Consider the following 21289-nt stretch of genomic DNA (forward strand, 5'->3'; position numbering starts at 1 on the left):
GGCGCAAGGCTTCCGATCTGGCGTCTGACGTCTTCCCCGCCACTGAATCGGAAGTTCTGGCCCGCAGTTGCGCGGAAATGGGCACGCGTGGGCGGAGTGGGCTTCGGCCTGGCAAGGGGGACGCCGAAGGGGTGACAGCTGGAAAGGGGAAGACGGATGGGTTGGCAGTGACTCCTACTACTACTGCTGCCTCGGCCTCCTGCCAGTACAGGTGCATCGAATGCAACCAAGAGGCCAAGGAGTTGTACCGAGACTATAGCCACGGCGTGCTGAAGATAACCATCTGTGTGAGTTGTCAGGTGTGGGGTGTCCTTGGGGAAAAAATGGCGCAGCGAGATTTGGGGACCATGGAGTCTTTAGCAGCTTTTTAGGCTGACAAAAATAAAAAATCAGCGAGTTCCAGGGTCCTCTAGTACCGTTCCTGCTCCGTTGAACGTCTGCATGAATACCCATACCCTACAGCGCTTTTCTCATACCGGTCACGTTTGCTGATCCGGGGGCACGAATCCTCGCACGGAGATGGATGCAGGTGTTGCGCAGAGAAATTTAAAGATCGGCTTAGGTTGACGTTTGGGCTTACGCCAAAGCTATTGCATTCTTATTCTCCCTTTGATAGACAGATGTTACCATCTTTACACTTCATAACCCCTAATAAATTCTCCTAGAATGCTTTTTCAGGTTTCAGCCACTGTAGTTTTTGAATGTGCAGTATTATGTACAAAGTACTATGCTGGACGTTGGTGATATACAACCCAAAAATGAGAAAGTAAGAATTCTGTTTTCAAGGGGTTCGTAGTCTGTTGATAGAGAATGATCTTATGATTTAAAAGCCACAAAACTGGAGGTTCTTTGGAGGCTGTTAGCAAAGATCTGTCACGTTATAGGCAGTCAATATGTTTTTGTCCCATTTCTGATCTCCTGATTATTTTCTGATAATCCTCACTCCAAAAACATGGCACCTAGTCATTTACAAGGGTGTGGGCAGTGTGACTGTGTACCTGTTTCTTGTCAACCATTAGAATCCCTCTGGTGCTCGCACTCTCAATTTCCTGTTCGTCTCTCAAATTCTTTCCCTCACTTGGTAAAGTGTCAATATCTTGCAATATATTGCCTGATCTGTCCAGTACACCCTTGCAGCTGAGCCTTGCTGGGGATAAAACACCTTAAATTCATGACCACTAACCTCAGGTAAGCCTTGATGCCATCTGGCCTTCATGGTGCACTTTACTGGTCCATTCATGTTCCTACTCTTCTGAACAATACCCTCTCTCTCCTCAAGTTTTGCAGAAATCCTCTCCTGCTTCCCAAAGAGGAGAAAGTCCACAAACTGTGCAACCAAATAAACCCAGTACTAGTATTTGTAATTCATCTGCTCAGTCTTCCCTCCTCTTACAAGGAATGAACTGTTTGTAAACGTGTCTAAAGCCAATGCCTCTGCTCATGCACTATCCTCTTCCACTTACTTACAGACACCCCTGTGGCAGCACTCCTCTGCTCTCTGCCGGATCATTCTCTTTAACATAAGTACTACCATTTCTTCCATTAAAAAAAAAAAAAATGCTTGACACCACTTCCTTCTTCAGCTCCTGTTCTTTTTCTTTCTTTTTTCTTGCACCCTTTGACAGCAAAACTCCTTTAAGAGATGCTTGCTATCTTTATTTCCTCTCCTACTTTCTCTTTTATGTATGTATGTTTGTAGGTATTTTTGGTTGCATCGGGTCTTTGTTGCTGTGCACCGACTTTCTCTAGTTGTGACGAGCGGGGTACTCCTCTTCATTGCTCGGGCTTCTCATTGCAGCAGCTTTTCTTGTTGTAGAGCATGGGCTCTAGGCACTCTGGCTTAGTGCTCCTCAGCATGTCAGCTCATGGGCTCTAGAGCGCAGGCTCAGTAGTTGTGGCGCACAGGCTTAGTTGCTCCGCGGCATGTGGGATCTTCCTGGACCAGGGATCGAACCCATGTCCTGTGCATTGGCAAGTGGATTCTTAACCACTGTGCCACCAGGGAAGTCCCTCCTACTTTCTCTTGAATCTACTTGGGACAGACTTTCTTCCCCACCGCAGCCCCACTCCTGCCCTCCCCTAGAAATCGGTCTTGTTAAGATCACTAGTGACTTCCACACTGCTAGTCCGTTCGCAGTTAACTATCAGCAGCATGTGACCTCATTGCTTCCTCCTCCTGGAAATGCTATGTTCACTTGCCGGGACACCATACTCTTCTAGATACCTTCTTACCTCCCTGGCTGTTTCCTCTCAATCTCCTTTCTGGTTCTGCCTCACCTCCCCTCCTAACTCTTAACCATGAAGTACCCTGAGGCTTGGTTCTTAGGCCTGTTTCTGTCTATACGCTCTCCTTTGAAGAACGCATCCTGGCTCATGGCTTTAGATCCCATCTAAATGTTGAAAATTCCCAAATTTATACCCCCAGCTTGAACTCCCTTGAACTCCATCTCAAATATCCAACTACCTACTTGACTTCTCCGCTTGGACTTCAGTAGTCATCTCAAACTTTCAAGCAGTTAATGGCAACTGTATCATTTTAGTTCCTAAGACCAAAAAATCTTGTAGTCACCCTTGATTCCTCTCTCTCTCTCACATTCCTTATTCAGTTGCTTAGCAGATCCTGTTAGCTCTCTTCACAGTATGTTCAGAATCCTCAGCGTCTCGCCACCTCTGCTGCTGCAACTGTGGTCCATGCCGCCTTTGTGTCTCACCTGGATCATTGTCACAACTCCCAGCTGGCCTCCCTATGTCACCCTGGCACCTCGTCACACAGCAGCCACACTGATCCTTTTAAAATTAAGTTAGATTATGTCATTTCTTTGGTCAAACCTTCCACTGATTTTCCATCTGACTCACAGTTAAGGCCAAAATCCTTGCACTGGCTTTAAGGCCCTATGTAGGTAGTCTCCTGCTACACTCTCCCCCTCCTTTTGCGACCACAATCCCATTGGCCTCCTAGTATTTTATGAACAAACCAGGCAACTTCCCTCCTCAGACTTTGCACTCTTCCTGGAACACTCATCTCTCAGGTATCTGCATGGCTCATTCCCTCACCTTCTTCAAGGACTTTTCTGGAGTATCTTATCAGAGAGGCCTCCTCTGAGCACCTGTTAAACATGATGATTCCCCCCTTCAAGGCTGGTATACCTTATCACCCTTCCCTGCTTACCTTTCTCCATAGTACCTGTCATCTCCTAATATTGTGTATAAGCGACCTTATTATTTATTGCCTGTTTCCTCCCACTGGAAAGTAAGCCACACAAGGACAGAAGTCGTGTATGTTTTATTCATTAATGTAGTTGGATCACCCAGGACGGTGTCTGACATATCGTAGGTATTTAGTAAATATCTGTTGAAGGAATGAACTGTTTCTAGGTTTTTAGATGGTCATATCCTTGGCCATCCCGGTACAAGGGAAAGAACGGAAGTTATATAATAACTTGGGACTAGTGCAGTTAAATCGCCCAGCTGAAACATGACAAACACGTAACTGTGAATATCGTTGGTCCAAAGAAGAGCTAGTAAACACCGATGCACTTTAGTTAGCAGTCATGAGGAATATAAAATAATCTGTATTTTAAAAAATTATTGGCATTAGGCTAACAACAACAAAATGCCTTTTCAAATCATCAGTTGCTGGCATTTTTATACCTTTACTTATGCAAAGACAGAATAATTCTTGGGTAGCTTTTTAGGTCAACAGCTATACCCTCCCCCACCTTTATCCCCCTGACGTTGCACTTTCTCACCCAGCAGACAGATTTTACGGCAAGAGTTGGAATACTGAGTGGTGGTACATGGTACACGGCCATTCCCTAACGAGACAGAGTGTGTGATACCCCTGCATACATCATGCTGATGCTTGGTACTCTGCATACATCATGCTGATGCTTGGTACTCTGCAGGGGTGTGTAATACCCCTGCGTACACCATGCTGATGCTTGGTACTCTGCATCATGCTGATGCTTGGTACTCTGCATACGTCATGCTGATGCTTGGTACTCTGCATACATCATGCTGATGCTTGGTACTCTGCATACGTCATGCTGATGCTTGGTACTCTGCATACATCATGCTGATGCTTGGTACTCTGCATACATCATGCTGATGCTTGGTACTCTGCATACATCATGCTGATGCTTGGTACTCTGCATACATCATGCTGATGCTTGGTACTCTGCAGGGATGTGTAATACCCCTGTGTACACCATGCTGATGCTTGGTACATCATGCTGATGCTTGGTACTCTGCTGATTCTTGGTAACAAGACAGAGTGTGTAATACCCCTGAGTACATCATGCTGATGCTTGGTACTCTGATTACTCAGAAAAATCATTCATTTGATGCCAGACTCTGAAAAGTAAACCATAAATAAGTAATTTTTTAAAGGCTGTCCAAGTCCTGAGATTAAAAAGTAAAAAGTTTTTAGACATCAGGCTATGTGTTGTGAAAAAATATCCAAAGTTCCTAAGCGGTTACAGCTGGTAACTTACACGTACTTTGGTCTCTTCTCTGCTATATTTGGAGTCAGCACTATACTCAGCCTGATCTCCTACCAGTGTTTTTCATTCTCATCTCCCTTCCCTTTGCTCTTCTTGCTTTTCTCCTGGCATTCTTCCCGGCTTGCCTCTGTGTTTCTCTAATTTTCTTCTAGTGGAAGCACGTCCCTCGCTTTTAGTCACTCTCTCTGCTTCAGCGTTTCACAATTTATTATAGTTATGTTAAAGATATTGTACTTTTAATATCCTGTAGAGCCTGGCCTATTTTAAGTTCTCAGATAAATCCATTATGGTAATGAGCTAAATTTGTCATGGTAACAAAACAAAACAAGACTCCTTTGAGATTGTCCCAGGTTTTAGTTCTGTTCAGGACAACAGGATGCAGCTTTCACCCTTGGGTGCTGGGTGCAAAGATGAATAAGACAGCACTGCCCTCACAGGTTCCACCTATCCGATATGTGTTTGCTTATTGTGGAGCTAAAATTAAATAGATTTGAGAATGAATGGGGAAGGGGATAGTCCTGGAGATGATGCGATGGAAGAAGCAGCAAGAATATTCATGAAAAAAAAAATGACCAATTTATATTCTGAAAGAAATGTGATTCATTATAGAATTAGAGAACATAGCAGCAGGAAGTGAGCCTTATCCGTGTTAAAACGGAGCTGGCGGAAGCAGTATTTGCGTTCCCAGGGTGTGCAGGCTCCCTGTGATGTAGGGATTTCTTAGAGCAGTGGTCCTCATCCTTTTTGGTACCAGGGACTGGTTTCGTGGAAGGCAATTTTTCCACGGACTGGGGGTGGGGGGAGATGGTTTCCGGATGATTCAAGCGCATTACATTTATTGTGCACTTTATTTCCATTATTATTACATTGTAATATATAATGAAATAATTATACAACTCACCATAATGCAGAATCAGTGGGAGCCCTGAGCTTGTTTTCACTTGCCACTCACTGATAGGGTCTTGATATGAGTTTGCAAGCAACTGATTTCTTACGATCTCTCTGCTAATGCTAATCTGCTTTTGCAGCCGCTCCCCAGCGCTAGCATCCGCGTCTCAGCTCCACCTCAGATCGTCAGGCGTTGGATTCTCATAAGGACCGGCATCCCAGATCCTTCGCATGCGCACTTCACAGCAGGGTTCGTGCTCCTATGAGAACTAATGCCGCTGCTGATCTCACAGCAGGCGGAGCTCAGGCGGTGATGCGAATGATGGGGAGTGGCTGTGAGCACAGATGAAGCTTCGCTCACTCGCACACGGCTCACCTCCTGCTGTGCAGCTCCTGTTGCGGACCCCTGTCTTAGAGGATAACTTTCTCTTTCAGGATACGTGTGTATTAAGTAATAAATGATATAGAATGGAACAATTTTGCCAGAATAAGAAAACATATCTACTAAATGTAGCTGTCTCCCAATAGGATGTTTTACCACATTCGTGTGTGTGTACACACACACAGTGGTTTTACTCATTACATTCAAGGTGAAGGAGGCACTCAAGGGAGAAGCAAATAACAGAAGCAGAAGAAAAATTCAGCCTGAACTGATCAGGGGAGAACCAGCAGACTTTAATGAACTCTCAGTGTTTCTAAAATACTCAGCACACTTGGAAGGGAAGATGGGCATAGCACAAAGCATGTCACATGATGCCAGCAGCTGCCTCTTCTGTCTGGATTCATGTCGCCCTGTGCTCATTCCATTGCAGCACTTATAGCAGTATGTTAATTTGACTTCCCCTTCTAAACTGTAAGGTTCTTGAGGATAGAGCTTCTGTATCTAGCGCTATGGAAGTGCCTGGTGCATAGAAATGGCTAAGTAAAGAGAGCTGTTGTTATCACTGTAATAGCCACTCCAAACACATTGTCAGACAAGTGATTGCAAAAGGAATAACTATGCTGCTGTGTCTCCTGCTGCTGGTTTCTGCCTACCTCCTTCTAAAAAATGTCCAAATCCCATCTTACACTTGTGATGCTGTCAGAAGGTGGGTTTTAGAGAGATTTTAAAGGCCAGAGAGAGAATCCTTGACCAGTCTGCAGTTTTATTTAATTATTATTTTTTTAATATTTTTTGCTTATTTATTTATTGGCTGCATTGGGTCTTAGTTGTGCCACGTGGGATCTTTCATTGCTGTGTGCGGGCTCTTCATTGCTGTGTGCGGGCTCTTCATTGCAGTGTGTGGGCTTCTCTCTAGTTGTGGCGTGCAGGCTCCAGAGCACACGGGTTCAGTAGTTGCTGCGCACAGGCTTAGTTGCCCCGAGGCATGTGGGATCTTAGTTCCCTGACCCGGGATCGAACTGGCATTCCCTGCGTTGCAAGATGGATTCTTAGCCACCGGACCACCAGGGAAGTCCCTGCGGTTTCATTTTAAAATGAAGTAGCATCTCTGGTCTTCCATTCTTATTTGTATAAAGAGAGGAAGTGTTCTCCACGTGAGTAGCACAGGGAGAGGATCTAGAGAACCTCTCTGTCATGTATATAGAATTTCTGACCCTGTGGCTTCCAGTTAGTTACTGACTTACTCTTTGATCAGCTAAAAAGCCTAAACTCTTACACCTCAAATCTGTTAGGTAGATTTAAATTTGGGGTAATAGCACTTCTCCCTTCATTGTTTCCCCTGATGATTAGACAAACATACACACTTCTTATAATGACATGAGTGAAGTGGAGACACTTTAAATTGGAACTGAATCTAAGTGTTCATGACATCGGGAGTTCAGAGTTAATATTCTTCAGTGCACTTTATTTTTCTTCTAGCACTTGGATGTAATTAAAAGTCCATCCTAGTAGGTTCACACATCCATCACTTCTTCTGTTTCTATTTTATCCTCTCAAAGTTTCAAAGTGTTTTGTATTTGAATTGTAGCCATTAGTTTATGCAGTGAGTGGTAGCCTTGATGCAACTTTGTAGCTAATACTGTTTCAAATGTTGCATTTCTAATGAGCTTGTTCTCCTATACCTGCATATTATATGTTCTAATAGTATTAGGATTTCATACCATTGTAATCACATGTGTACAAAAAAGAAAAAAAGCCATTTAATAGGAATTGCTGAAAGCCCAGAGAGCCTTGATTTGGGCAATGTAGAACCAGGCAGCATAAAGCAGTCCCTTACATACAGCTAGCATTCTCCAGTGTCTGTTGTAGCAGAGAAGGACCATTTTCTTGCCATGTCCTTAATGGGGAAGAAGACGGGCTTCTCTTGGTATGTGCCACCCCAGGATTCCTACCCGCCTGTAGCTCTCGGAAGCTCTGGGTGCAGGCTTACTTTTCTGAAACCTTTTCTCCAAGTCACGTTTCAAGAACCACAATGTTAGGGCCAGCCATCTAGCCAACAGGCCGTGAAAGTACATTATAAACTTATTCATTTTGTAACAATTCCTACAAATTGAAAGCAGCATTTTCTGAGATACGTTCCTGCCTAAAATCAGTCTTTAAATCAAATATCTTTTTAGCTTCTTAAATATGTGATTAAAAGATTCATATTTTTAGCCACGAAGATTATATTTAGGCATTTCTGAAACCAGCTCTTATATAGCTGAACATTTTGTCTCTGAAGGGAAGTTTATTTAAATAAATGCTGATACAGCCTTACTGCTATACAAATCCAAAATAGACTCTGCTGGTTTGAAATCCTTGAAGATTTCAGAATGTATGAATACGTTTGTTCTAATATTATCTTGCATTATTTCAGAAATCCTGCCAGAAACCTGTAGACAAATACATTGAGTATGATCCAGTTATCATCTTGATTAATGCTATTTTATGCAAAGCGCAGGCCTACAGGCATATTCTTTTCAACACCAAAATAAACGTAAGTCATGATAATTTTTTTATTTTCTAATTTTACTTGACGATTTTGCATTTTAAAATAATATCAATAATTTTGAACAGAATTGAACATTATTTAAAGAAAGAAATTCTAACAAGAGTGGGTCTTTTCTCTCAACAATATCTGGAAATTTCTAGAAATAGCAGGCACTGCTTTTTAAAAAGGTGTACAATGTTTAGTGTATATTTAAACACATGGTCACTGGCAGGAAGTTGACAAACCATAATCTGGATTGCCTTTTAGTAGGTTACCTTTTGAAACAGACATCAATAATTTTGAGCAGAATAAAATTAAATATAACCTGGTGGGGAGAGAATTATGCCTAAAAGAAGTAAGCAAACATTAAAAGAAAAATATTAAAAAACATAACTTATTGCATGTTATACTCTGGTGTTCAGGGAATACATGAGTGGAAAATCAGAAAAGTCCTGATACATGAAGTTGGATTTTTTTTTTTTCTCAAAACATGCATTTTGTGAACTCTTTTAATAGTTTGGCTAGGATTGATAAATAAAATACAGGACACCCAATTAAACTTGGAAGTCAGATAAACAATAAATAATTTTTAGCACATGTCCTAAATATTGCATGGGACATATGTACACCAGAAAAGCATTTGTTGTTTATCTGAAATGCATATTTAACTGTGTCCTGTATGTTGATTTGCAAATCTGGCAACCCTAATGCGGGGCTAACAAGGACAGTAACAGTGCAATTTATTTTCCCTGTGCCGCCTCCTCCAGGTTGAATAACACAGGCAGTAGTTTATCTTAGTAATATAATCGAGTCTCAAACTTGGGTATACGTTGGACTCCCCTGGGGAAGTGAGAGGGGACGGCAGTTAATTCTTCCAAGCCGAGGCCTCACCCAGAACCAGTTACGTCAGAATCTTTGGGGATGGGATCCAGGCATCAGTACTTCTTAAAACTCCCTAGGCGATTCCAAAGTGCAGCCAGGAGTGCCAACTGGAGGAGCCTCAGAAGCTCACACCCACACTTGTCCCTGGACCACATCGAGTTTGCACGCACACTTTCTCTTCCCCACTTTATACTGATAAATGTCAACCCGTGGGAGAAATATATAGAAAAAAGCCAGCCAGTTCTCGTTGCCTGGTATTTTCTGTTTTTGCCAAAATTTCAGACTCTTTAAAACTTCCAGCTGATTTGCCACCTTTTAATTGCGGTCTTTCACTATTTTAGCTTATACGCATCCAACCTAGGGGCACTTTTTAAGAAATTCATGTTCAGACTAACCGTTTCTTATGAGGAATCATGAAATCCTCAGATTAAATCTGTTCTCTTGTTGTGACTTCCACCCATCCTGAGTCACATAAATTCTTGGTGGATTCTGTGTATCAGACGAATGTTGAAAATGTCATGAAGGGTGAGCTACTGTTTAGAGCAGTGATTCCTAACTAGGGGTGTATTATTCAACATATTATGCTAATTGCATTGTACTAATGCAGTGTATTTAATAGGGGAAACTTGTTATTTATTAGAACTCACCCTCTGCCTGGAACTGTTTCAAAATACACATGCGTAGGATTTACTTCCACAGATTCTGAATCAGAACTGGGGCCCAGACATTTGTGTTTCAAAAACTCTCCCCACGCGATGCATCCGCTGAACACTGCTGATTAAGAACTGCTGGCGACAGACTGAATACAGTTCTCATTTAATTGGGCAGTTGTGAACTTGACAAGCTACTAAATGGGACATTCTTCAAAAACCACAGACGTTAGCTTTGTCTGTGCCTATTGCTGTTATGTACAGTTGCTTCTTTACCTGATTGAATGGCAATGTCTTTTTGACTGCCAGATGCACGGAAAACTCTGCGTATTCTGCTTACTTTGCGAAGCATACCTGAGGTGGTGGCAGCTGCAAGATTCCAGCCGAAGCATTGCTCCTGATGACTTTATCAGATATGCTAAGGAGTGGGATTTCTATAGAATGTTTGCAATTGCTTCTCTAGGTAGGAAGAAGCCATGCTTTCTATTCTTAGTTGACCTAACATTTTTTTTTAAGCTTTAAAAACATTTAATGTAATGTTTTTGTTTGTTTGTTTGTTTTCAGAACTTTTATTGAGATACAGTTACAGACAATAAGCAGCATATATTTAGAGTGGACAATTTGATATCCCAATTTCCCAATTCATTCCCCCCCAACCCTCCCTGCTTTCCCCACTTGGTGTCCATATGTTTCTTCTCTACGTCTGTGTGTCTATTTCTGCCTTGTGTTTCCTCTTTCATAGTTGTTAGCATTTGCCTTATGTATTGAGGTGCTCCTATATTGGGTGCATATATATTTATAATTGTTATCTCCTCTTCTTGGATGGATCCCTCGATCTTTATGTAATGTCCTTTCTTGTCTCTTGTGACATTTTTTATTTTAAAGTCTGTTTTATCTGATATGAGTATTGCTACTCCTGCTTTCTTTTGATTTCCATTTGCATGGAATATCTTTTTCCATCCCCTCACTTTCCGTCTGTATGTGTCCCTAGGTCTGAAGTGGTTCTCTTGTAGACAGCATATATATGGGTCTTGTTTTTGTATCCATTCAGCCAGTCTGTGTCTTTTGGTTGGTACATTTAGTCCATTTACATTCAAGGTAATTATCGATATGTATGTTCCTATTACCATTTTCTTAATTGTTTTGTTTTTGTTTTTGTAGGTCCTTTTCTTCTCTTATGTTTCCCGCTTAGAGAATTTCCTTTAGCATTTGTTGTAGGGCTGGTTTGGTGGTGCTGAATTCTCTTAGCTGTTGCTTGTCTGGAAAGCTTTTGATTTCTCCATCGAATCTGCATGAGATCCTTGCTGGGTAGAGTATTCTTGGTTGTAGGTTCTTCCCTTTCATCACTTGAAATATATCATGCCACTCCCTTCTGGCTTGCAGAGTTTCTGCTAAGAAGTCAGCTGTTACCCTTATGGGAGTTCCCTTGTATGTTATTTGTTGTTTTTCCCTTGTTGCTTTCAATAACTTTTCTCTGTCTTTAATTTTTGTCAGTTTGACTACTGTATGTCTTGGCGTGTTTCTCCTTGGGTTTATCCTGCCTGGGACTCTCTGCGCTTCCTGGACTTGGGTAGCTATTTCCTTTCCCATGTTAGGGAAGTTTTCGACTATAATCTCTTCCAATATTTTCTCAGGTCCTTTCTCTCTCTCTTCTCCTTCTGGGACCCCTATAATGCGAATGTTGGTGCATTTAATATTGTCCTGGAGGTCTCTTAGGCTGTCTTCAGTTCTTTTCATTCTTTTTTCTTTATTCTTTTCCACATCAGTGATTATCACCATTCTGTCTTCCAGGTCACTTATTCGCCCTTCTGCCTCAGTTAATCTGCTATTGGTTCCTTCTAGTGTATTTTTCATTTCTGTTATTGTGTTGCATATCTCTGTTTGTTTGTTCTTTAATTCTTCTAGGTCTTTGGTAAAGTTTTCGATCTTTGCCTCCAGTCTTTTTTCAAAGTCCTGGATCATCTTCACCATCATGATTCTGAATTCTTTTTCTGGAAGGGTGCCTATCTCCTCTTCATTTAATTGTTTTTCTGGGGTTTTATCCTGTCCCTTCCTCTGGTACAAAGTCCTCTGCTTTTTCATTTTCTCTCTTTCTGTGGCTGTGGTTTTCAGTTCCACAAGACGAAATACTGCTGACACTGCTTGATACTGCTGTCTGCCCTCTTGTGGAGGAAGCTATCTAGGAGGCTCATGGGTGCTTCCTGATGAGAGGGATTGATGGTCGGTAGGGCTGGGTGGACAGAGCTCAGTAAGACTTTAATCCAATTTGGTGGGCAGAGCTCAGTAAAACTTTAATCTGCTTGTCTGCCAGTGGGTGGGGCTGTGTTCCCACCCTGTTGGTCGTTTGGCCTGAGGCCACCTAGCACTGGAGCCCACAGGCTCTTTGGTGGGGCTAAAGGCAGACTCTGGGAGGGTTCACGCCAATGAGCTCTTCCCAGAACCCCTGCTGCCAGTGCCCCTGTCTCCTCGGTGAGCCACAGCCTCCCTCCCACCTCTGCAGGCAACCCCCCAACACCAGCAGGTAGGTCTGTTCAGTCTCCTATGGGGTCACTGCTCCTTCCCCCTGGGTCCTGGTGAGCACACTTTTTTGTGTGCCCTCCAAGAGTGGAGTCTCTGTTTCCCCCAGTCCTGTGGAGGTCCTGCAATCAAATCCCTCTGGCTTTCAAAGTCTGATTCTCTGGGGATTCTTCCTCCCGTTGCTGGACTCCCAGGTTGGGGAGCCTGATGTGGGGCTGAGAACCCTCACTTTAGTGGGTGGACTTCTGCGGTATAACTGTTCTCCAGCTTGTGAGTCGCCCATCCAGCATTTATAGGATTTTATTTTAACGCGATTACACCCCTCCTGCCATCTCATTGTGGCTTCTCCTTTGTCTCTGGATGTGGGGTGTCTGTTTTGGTGAGTTCCGGTGTCCCTCTGTCAATGATTGTTCAGCAGTCAGTTGTAACTCCGGTGCTCCTGCAAGAGGCAGTGAGCACACGTCCTCCTACTCCGCCATCTTGATCCTATCTGTCATTGACCTAACATTTTGATTTTAAAATTGAGGTGCATGGTCTTAATCATTGGTTAGAGGAGCTAGTTAGAGGACTTGAGACTGAATTTTCAGCTGTACCACTAATCTACTAGGTGAGTTTGTCTAAATTACCTGCCTTCTTACTTTTTATTTGTTACCACACATATGGCATGGAAATAATCATGCTTATCAGATCAGAGTGTTTCATAAAATATTTTGAGACACAATATTTTTGGTAAAATTCTTCAATTTAAGTTCTGATTATCCAATTTGAAGATTACCTGAATCTCATCTTTATTAAAACAGATTGATAACTGCCAGACATTATTCAGTGTCTTATACTAATTGCATTGTACTAATGCAGTATATTTACCAGGAGAAACTTGTTTATTTGACTGCATGCAGGGAAGGGGCTACTCCCTAAAATTCTTCAGGTTCTGAAATTGCTTTTCTTCAGAATTTGAATTCATGACTTAGGTCAGAATTGCGTTGAATTAATTTCTGTGATTATTTTATTACTTACTGGTTTCCATGCTTTTCTGCTTCTACAGTCTTTTCAATATACTGAAATATTTTTTAGTAATGTTAAGTCTGCAGTCCACTCCAGTGTCATATTTCTGGACTGTGTGTCTTCTTTTGTCCCTTTTTCTTCTCTATCTGCCCTTACTCCCTTGGCCCTTTGATCCAGTCCCAGTGGTTTTAAAATTCATCTATATGCTGAGAATTTCCAAATGTACACAGTATTAAAAACATTCTTGAACACATCACCTAAACCAAGAACTAGAACCTAATATAATTTTAAGCTTTAAAGCAAAGCCTCTTAGAATTGCTATAGATAAACTGCTTTATGTCCATAATTTCTAAGAAACAAACCAAGCTCATTTTCAAATAGTTGGGAATTTCTGTAGCACTAAGTCTGTAGTGGCTAGTTTGACATGGGATCAGAAATTTTTTTCCACTGTTACTTAACTTTTTTATGTGTCTTAATCTAATCCCTAGTTAGGGTTCAAATCCCTAAAACAGCTTATTAAGAATATTTTACACAAATACAGCGTTTTATAATTTAAACACTGTTTTCACAGTATTATCAACTCAGTTTTCACAACCATCCTCCTCAGTGGGTAGACTGGGGCTTCTTCCCTACCCACAGTTGTGCTTCACAGGAACAGGAAAGGCTGTTGGTTTTCCCAAAGGTCCCCCTCAGGTTACTGTCAGCGCAGAGCCAGGGAACGTTCTCCTGGCACCCTATCTCGCATTTTCTCCACCGCAGTTCTTTCTCCACCGCCACTTCTGCTGATCCCACCTGATCATGAAAGCCTTAAGGACTAGGGGCTCCCTAACATCTGCCTGTGAAAGCCTGTGCTGAGCCCAAGGGCAGGTGCAGTTCCCTAAGTCTTCCATGTCCTAAGCTAGAAAGGTGTGGAGGTTGATCTAGTCTACCTTTCTGTCCAGTGCAAGATAACCCTTCTCTCTAGTTTCCTGCAAGATAGTTTGAGTATCTGCAGTGACAGGAGACAACCCACCATTGTTAGATGGTTCCTGTTGTTAGGGAATTCTTTACTATTATTATTATTATTAGTCCAAAACCAAGACTGTATGATCTACCTGTTTGAAGAGATCCTTGCAGTTGACAAGCCCTTCAGTCATTCTGAAGGGAGACTGTGTCTCTCCTGAAGAATATATCAGATTTCATGTGGGCTAACCATCCTAAGTTACGTTTATTGATCCTAATCACCTGTATTTGGAAACTCTTTACTTTGGCTAGATTCAGTTATAAAACATTTTGGAAAGAATAGAGTTGTTTCTCCTATAATATGATGCTTGTGTTCCAGAAAAACCCAATCCCGCAGAAACCTAAATAACATAGCTTATAGGAGAAAACAGACATAGGGACAGACCATTCAAAATATATACAGCTGGGTAATCAGAGCACTGACAATCTTAATAAAAAGAATAATGCAGTTAAAAGAAACATTACATTCCTAGTTGATGGGAACAGAACAGACTGTGCTCTATTCTGATTGTGGGACACCAGGGGAACTATTGCTTCTTCTAGTCTGGATTCTGTCTCTGAATACTTTCTGGAAGGATATGGAATTACACTCCAAAAGTTTGTTAAAATGAATAAAGGGAGTATTAAATTTAGGTAACAAAGTATTCAAGATCTATGGCTAATTAAGGCACTCAATAAAGAGTAGAAGAGTGAACAATGAAAAATAGTCACGTGTAATTCTTAGGATGGATCCCCATCTTTCAGATTTAAAGGTGTCCATTCTCCTGACTATCCTTTCTGTGGAGATCTCTAGGAGTAAAGATGTTTAAACAACCTTACTTCCTAAAAGGAACTTTGGAAAGTTGGTGATTACCGTTCTCATGGAATTACTTTTTCTTCAGAGGATGACGAAGTACTTCATGAAAGAATTGTTGAAATATGTTTCTGAAATCATACCAGCAGGATTCGACACAGAAGACAGGGATTTATTTAAAAAAAAAAAAAAAAAGAAGGAGAAGAAGAGGAAGAAAGGGGGAAGAAAAGAAAGAAAATTTGATCTTGATAAAGCATTTTTTGTGGTCAGCCGATAGGCTGTATTTTGGAATTGTGGCTTGTTTTTAGGGGGCTCTGGTTTGGATTGGGACATTCATATCTTTCTTTTCCACTTCCTCCTCAGAACAGACTGCTTATTTTACTGGCATTTTTACTTTCCTGTGGGTAGAGCGGCCCATAACAACAAAAAGAAGACTCAACTTCTCTTTGCTGCTGAAAGCACTGCTGTTATCTAGCTACGGGAAACTCTTGCTGATTCCAGCTGTCATTTGGGAACATGACTACACACCCCTGTGCCTCAGACTCATTAAAGTATTTGTCCTTACGTCAAATTTTCAGGCAATTAGAGGTACATTTATGTCTTTTAACTTATTTATTTATTTATTTATTTATGGCTGTGTTGGGTCTTTGTTGCAGTGCATGGGCTTCTTATTACAGTGACTTCTCTTATCTTATGGGCTTTAGGTATGTGGGCTTCAGTAGTTGTGGCACACAAGCTCAGTAGTAGTGGCTCACGGGCTTAGTTGCTCCATAAGGTATGTTTATGTCTTATTCTGTTTTCTCAGCTTTCAACCCATCTAAAAGCTTAAAGGCTTGTTTCTATAGAGTAGTCTTTATATAACCTGTTAAACACTGGAATTCTTCATAGAATAATGACACCTAACATTTCTATGGTGCCTTGTACATAGCACATGTTCAGGATTTATTCAGTTTAACCGCATGTTACTTTTTAGTTTTCAAAAGCCTTCTTTATACATTATATCTATCCTGCGGGGTCAGTAGGGCAGCCATTATTACCGCCACTTTATGAATGAGCTCGCGGTGACTTGTCCAGAGTTCCATGGCTGGGCAGTTGTCAAGCCAGGCTAGGATGCCAGCCTGCCTCCTAGCTCAGGACAGTTCTTACTGTATCAAGGAAAGGATGAGCAGCTCTGTGTGCCTTCATCTTTCCCATACATTGTGAGAAGTGCTATTTTAAATGAACCTGTTATCTGATATTTCTTATAATGTTTATCATCTTGTAAAATATAAAACCAAGAGTATCAATTTTCTCCTGCTATTCTCTTTATAACCTTAGAATCTATTTTTCATTTTCCTGTTTAATATTCACGGGACTCTGTGTCTTGATGCGAGCAGGAGAAGCTTAGTGTTTTTGTTATAAGCAGATGCTTTGGTTCTCTCAAGGTTTGCAAATAGAAAAGTAACAGCATAGATTAATAAGAACAGATAGAGATTTTCTAAAAACACCTTTACAGAACAATTCCATTCACACTACCACATAATTTACATGCCAATATCATTTAATTAAACTCTGAAGAAGTTATCAGTTGCCTTTTCTTCTTCAGTGACGCTGAACGTCAACCGCAAGCTCTCCTTTTTGGCCATCCTGAGCGGCCTACTGGTGGAAAGTGCCATGGTCTACCTCTTCCAGAGGATGGAATGGGCTGTTGGAAGCAACTGTGCCATCTATAAATCTCAAGACTTCTGAAGAGGTACAGAGCATCTCTCAGTGCTCCCGCATGCAGACAGGTGACCTCCACAAATCAGGCAGATGTCATTGCAGAATTCATAACCAGCCCCCTAGCACCTGGGTGCCTTGAGGTTGCCTCCGTCTCCCTCGGGGTCTTCAGGGTCCTGCACTCTAGTTCTTTTGTCATCCACAGTGACATCAGTAGCTATGCTTTTGTTGCTTTGGGGCCCTGTCCTCACAGTTCTGTAACACCTCCTCTCCAACGCACTCCTCCTAAGACCTCAGACTCTGAAGTCTGTCCCACCGTCTCCCACCCTTTCCAACCATTCTTCTCCTTCCCCCCGCCCCACCCCTGCCTTTTCTGCCTTCTTTACCTCTCTTTCCTAAACCTCTCACTTCCCTCTACTTCTGACCTGCCTTACCTCTCTTTTAGCCATGCCTGGAACCTATAGGCAGCTGTTGTCTTATCCTCCATTAGTCCCTTGAAATCAGCCAGCTTCCTCCCCTTCTATCAACATCCCCATTAGAGCTCCTGAGGTGAGTCCACCACTTGTTTTCTCTGTGAAGCCTGCATGGTTGCTCCTGTCTTGAGGTCACCCCTAGGGACCCGACACACACACACACACACACACACACACACACACGCACGCACACACGCGCACATGCACGCACGCGCACATGCACACACGCACGCACGCACGCGCGCGCACACACACACACGCCTTAGAGCAGTTGTTCTGAAGTCTTCCCCGTGCGCCTTACTCCAGTGTCTGCTCTCCCTTTCAGTGTCTGCTCTCCCTTTGCTGAGAATCGAGACTTGCAAACTCTTTTATAGTTTCCTTCTCCGTTTCAGAATTTGTTTGGGCATCTTTCCTTCTTCCCTCCCTCCTGTCTCGGACTTGTGCTCAGCTTCCTCCCTACGGCGGATTCCAGCCTGCAGGTGTCCTCCTGCCTGTGGTCACCCAGTCTGTACTACGAGGCAGGATCCGGGGCAGACTTGAGGGTGGGGCAGGCAGTGAGGAAGGCACAGGGCAGGAGGGAGCAGGCGGGTTAAGCCGAAGCACCTCTCGGGCACGCCCGCCTTATCCCACAGCCGCAGCTCTGAGCCTTCTCTGCCTTTCCTGGTACCTCAGCATCCCTCCCTCCTTTCATGCTCCACTCATCCTCTTCCTCCCCTGGTACCTCAGACATTACTCCCTCTTCATCCTCCCTCCTCTGCGGTGGCTCCTTCCCCACTGTCAACATACCTGTGCAGCTCTTCATTTGAGAGCAGCCGCTCTGAGCCTGTTTCTTCACTGCCTTTCCTCTCTGTAAAACATACTTTCTCTCCAGACTCCCAAGTTGGTGCTGCTGAAATCAGAAGGCAGCCAGCTGCCAGCTCCGTCAGGGTCCTTCTCCTGCCCGCTCTGCTCTGGAAGCTGCTGGCTTGTGAAACAGACCACCTATGCCCTTTCCGTCACCGACTTCCCTGTCTGTCCCTGGTCTCCGCCCTCAGCCCTTCCTCCGCTTTTCTCTCTTGCTGGGCAGGTCCTTGGCTTTGGCAGCAGCATGCATTGACCCATGTCCTAGTGCAGGTTGCTTCCAGATCTTTCCAGATCTGATACTTCCAGCCCTCCCCCTCTGCCAGGTCACTCATGCCCTCCTGCTGCCTCCAAGATCATGCCAGTACAGCCTGGCCGTTCCCTCTAAAATTAAACTCAGTATCCCACCCCACCCCCCAGAAAATCCCAGAACCCTCCTGATAGCTTTTCATCTTATTATTCAGACCCCAGCTCAACCCTCATCGTCTCCTGCTTCAAAGTGTGTGACACCCTTCTCACCCACCTTCAGCCCATCTTCACAAAGCACCACTTCTGGTGTCTCTCTGAGTTTTTCATCATTTCTCCTTGTGGACAGGAGTTTCTAGTCTCTTCCTGAGGAACACTTTTTCATTCAGTACCAATTTCTCCTCTGCAGGCCTGCTCCTACCCACGTTCTCTACGACACTCTCCTCATCCCCAAATATGTCACGCTCTCCCAGGGCCTAGAGGGGCCTCTTCTCCTCCGCTCTTCTGCCCAGCTCCAGTCACCTTCGCTTCTCTGCGGAACGAAGACGTTCCCCAAATTCTTCTGTCGTGTTCACTCCTTCCACGGATCGCCCCAGTGCCCAGCACAGCACCAGCACGGGCGCGCTCCTGGAGCTCCTGAGAGCATCCCAGTGCTGGACACCTCGCCCCTCCTTCTCTTACTGCTTCTGCTTGTCAAGCTGTCCGTTAAAACTTCTGCTTAGGAGAAGGTCACCTGTCTTTAACAGCCGTTTGAAAACCAGTTTCCGCCTTTACGTTATCTCATGTTTTATACCTTTTTATGTCTCATATTAAAATGCCATATGTTTATGTCTGAGTTCCCCAACCTGGTTTGTTGCCAGGGGAGACCATGCCTGAGGTGACTCTGTGTCTCCCATAGTACAGGGCCTGAGCTCATAAGTGTTTGTTGATTTGATTTTCAACAGAAGGTGCCACTCTAAATACTTCTTTTATTATCCACAGTTGCATTTTTTACTCTGTGTGGCATGACCAGCTGCATCCGTAAAATAGAAGACATAAAATACAAACCAAGCTTCTCGTTATTGTTGTGTAAAATGAAGCAAAGATGTGGATACACTTCCTGAAAAAGAAAGCAACGGTGATGGCACTGGGAACTCCTAACCTTACCACCCCACCCCCTACATGTAGGAAACAACTATAAACCACGTACAGACACACACAGACACACACAGACACACTCACACAGACACAAGGAATGTTGCTGCAGGAACTAATGTATGCAACAAGTGAAATGTATGCATTATAGATGGTTCAGGCAGGCATTTGAATCAAAGGAATGTGAATTCATGAGTCACGCACAAGAAAAGATCTTTGTTCATTCCTTTGACATATTTATATCTTTTTAATTTAAATGTTAATGGTTAAAATAATATTTTGTGTTCTTACAAGAGAAACTTCTCTCAGTGAAGTCACAATAAACAGCTTTTGTGAAGTTTTAAGTCAGTATCTTCTGCTGTAACTGTTACTCTTTAAAAATCAGCTGACTCAAAAATAACTGAAAACAACTGAACTGTACACTTAACAAGAGTGAATTATATAGAGCTGTTATTCAATAAAGAAGTATTACCTCTCTCCTTTTCTCTCTCCCCGCTTCATTCATTCATTCATTATTGACATATTCGTTCAACAGATGTTTACTGAGCACTTACTCTATTCGGGTCAGACACTATGAATACAGTGGTAAAAAAGACATGGCCCTCTGGACATTCACTGAGTAGTGATGGATTTAGAAACAGGAGTCGGTAATTGCAGCACAGTGTCGTAAGTGTTATAAAGGAGTGAGTGTATTGTGCTTGGGAAAGGCAGAGCAGGAACACCTGTTCCGGTCTTAGAAGACGAGAGGTCTTCCAAGGGGAGGGGGGAGGAGAGGAATGTTCCAATACCCCTGGTAGAGAGGATAACAACACACGCAGATTCCTAGAGAGCGGAGTGCCCAACGTGCACGGGCAGGGGCTGGAAGCGAACAGTCCAGCTGGGTGGAGTGTGGGCAGCTGGAGTTTTACAAAGGCTACTAGGAAGACATGTAAAGGTTGGATTATTAGTGAAGGGCCTCGTGAGTTGTAACTCATCCCAAGGACGATGAAACCAACACAGATAGTTAAAAAGAAGAATCCAAAGTAAAAAACAGGACAATCCAACTGGGATAACATCACAGAATGGCCATAGGATGGAGAGGACTATTGGCTACCAGATGGAGCCTGTAAATGTTAAGGAGGGAGGGAGAAAACCTGGTGCGAAGGCCTACGACCACAGGGAAAAAATCAATTGAAAAACAAAGATGAGGGGAAAAAATGACCAAAAAAAACAGAAAAATACACTGATCACAGCTTTTCAAATCTTTGACTCAGATAAAGAGACACACATCACCCATTTATAAATTCATACTCAACACATCCCTGGTCTGTCTTGATCACCATAAAGGTATTTGTTAATCTTTAAAAACAAAACAAATGTTAGAAACCTCTTTCCTGGGACTTCCCTGGTGGCGCAGTGGTTAAGAATCAGCCTGCCAATGCAGGGGACACAGGTTTGACCCCTTGTCCGGGAAGATCCCACATGCTGCAGAGCAACTAAGCCTGTGCACCACAACTACTGAGCCCGAGCTCCACAACTACTGAAGCCTGCGTGCCTAAAGCCCACGCTCTGCAACAAGAGAAGCCACTGCAGTGAGAAGCCCGTGCACCACAACAAAGAGTAGCCCCCACTCTCCACAACTAAGACCCAATACAAGGAAAGGAGGGAGGAAGGGAGAAAAGAAACCCCTTTCCTGGGTGCCAGTGAGATGTCCAGGAGCAGTAGGTAGGTACGTGCTGCAGGATGTATGGTAGGGACTGCAAGGGAA

The 21289-nt window shown here is 43.2% G+C and overlaps 1 protein-coding gene across 2 annotated transcripts; it reads left to right on the top strand.

Moving 5' to 3' along the window:
- The first annotated feature begins 35 nt into the window (after positions 1-35).
- ARV1 (ARV1 homolog, fatty acid homeostasis modulator) lies at positions 36-19867 on the top strand. Of its 2 annotated transcripts, none has more exons than XM_057736454.1 (6): positions 36-287; positions 8189-8308; positions 10144-10297; positions 15515-15739; positions 16737-16920; positions 19390-19867. In XM_057736454.1, exons 1-5 carry the CDS (start codon positions 78-80, stop codon positions 16877-16879), a joined length of 852 nt encoding a protein of 283 aa, XP_057592437.1. In that variant the 5' UTR covers positions 36-77; the 3' UTR covers positions 16880-16920; positions 19390-19867. The 2 variants fall into 2 exon arrangements, with proteins under 2 accessions (XP_057592437.1, XP_057592436.1); XM_057736453.1 differs by having other exon boundaries at positions 16737-16883.
- The last annotated feature ends 1422 nt before the right edge of the window (positions 19868-21289 follow it).

The sequence above is a fragment of the Hippopotamus amphibius genome, chromosome 5 (assembly GCF_030028045.1).
Source record: "Hippopotamus amphibius kiboko isolate mHipAmp2 chromosome 5, mHipAmp2.hap2, whole genome shotgun sequence".
In the NCBI taxonomy this organism is placed as follows: domain Eukaryota; kingdom Metazoa; phylum Chordata; class Mammalia; order Artiodactyla; family Hippopotamidae; genus Hippopotamus; species Hippopotamus amphibius.

Coding starts and splice junctions, on each gene's coding strand:
- ARV1 (XM_057736454.1), top strand. CDS start 78: ATGGGCACGCGTGGGCGGAGTGGGCTTCGGCCTGGCAAGGGGGACGCC. Junction 8,309..10,143: donor TTTTCAACACCAAAATAAAC/GTAAGTCATGAT, acceptor TTTGACTGCCAG/ATGCACGGAAAACTCTGCGT. Junction 15,740..16,736: donor AAATTTTCAGGCAATTAGAG/GTACATTTATGT, acceptor TTTCTTCTTCAG/TGACGCTGAACGTCAACCGC.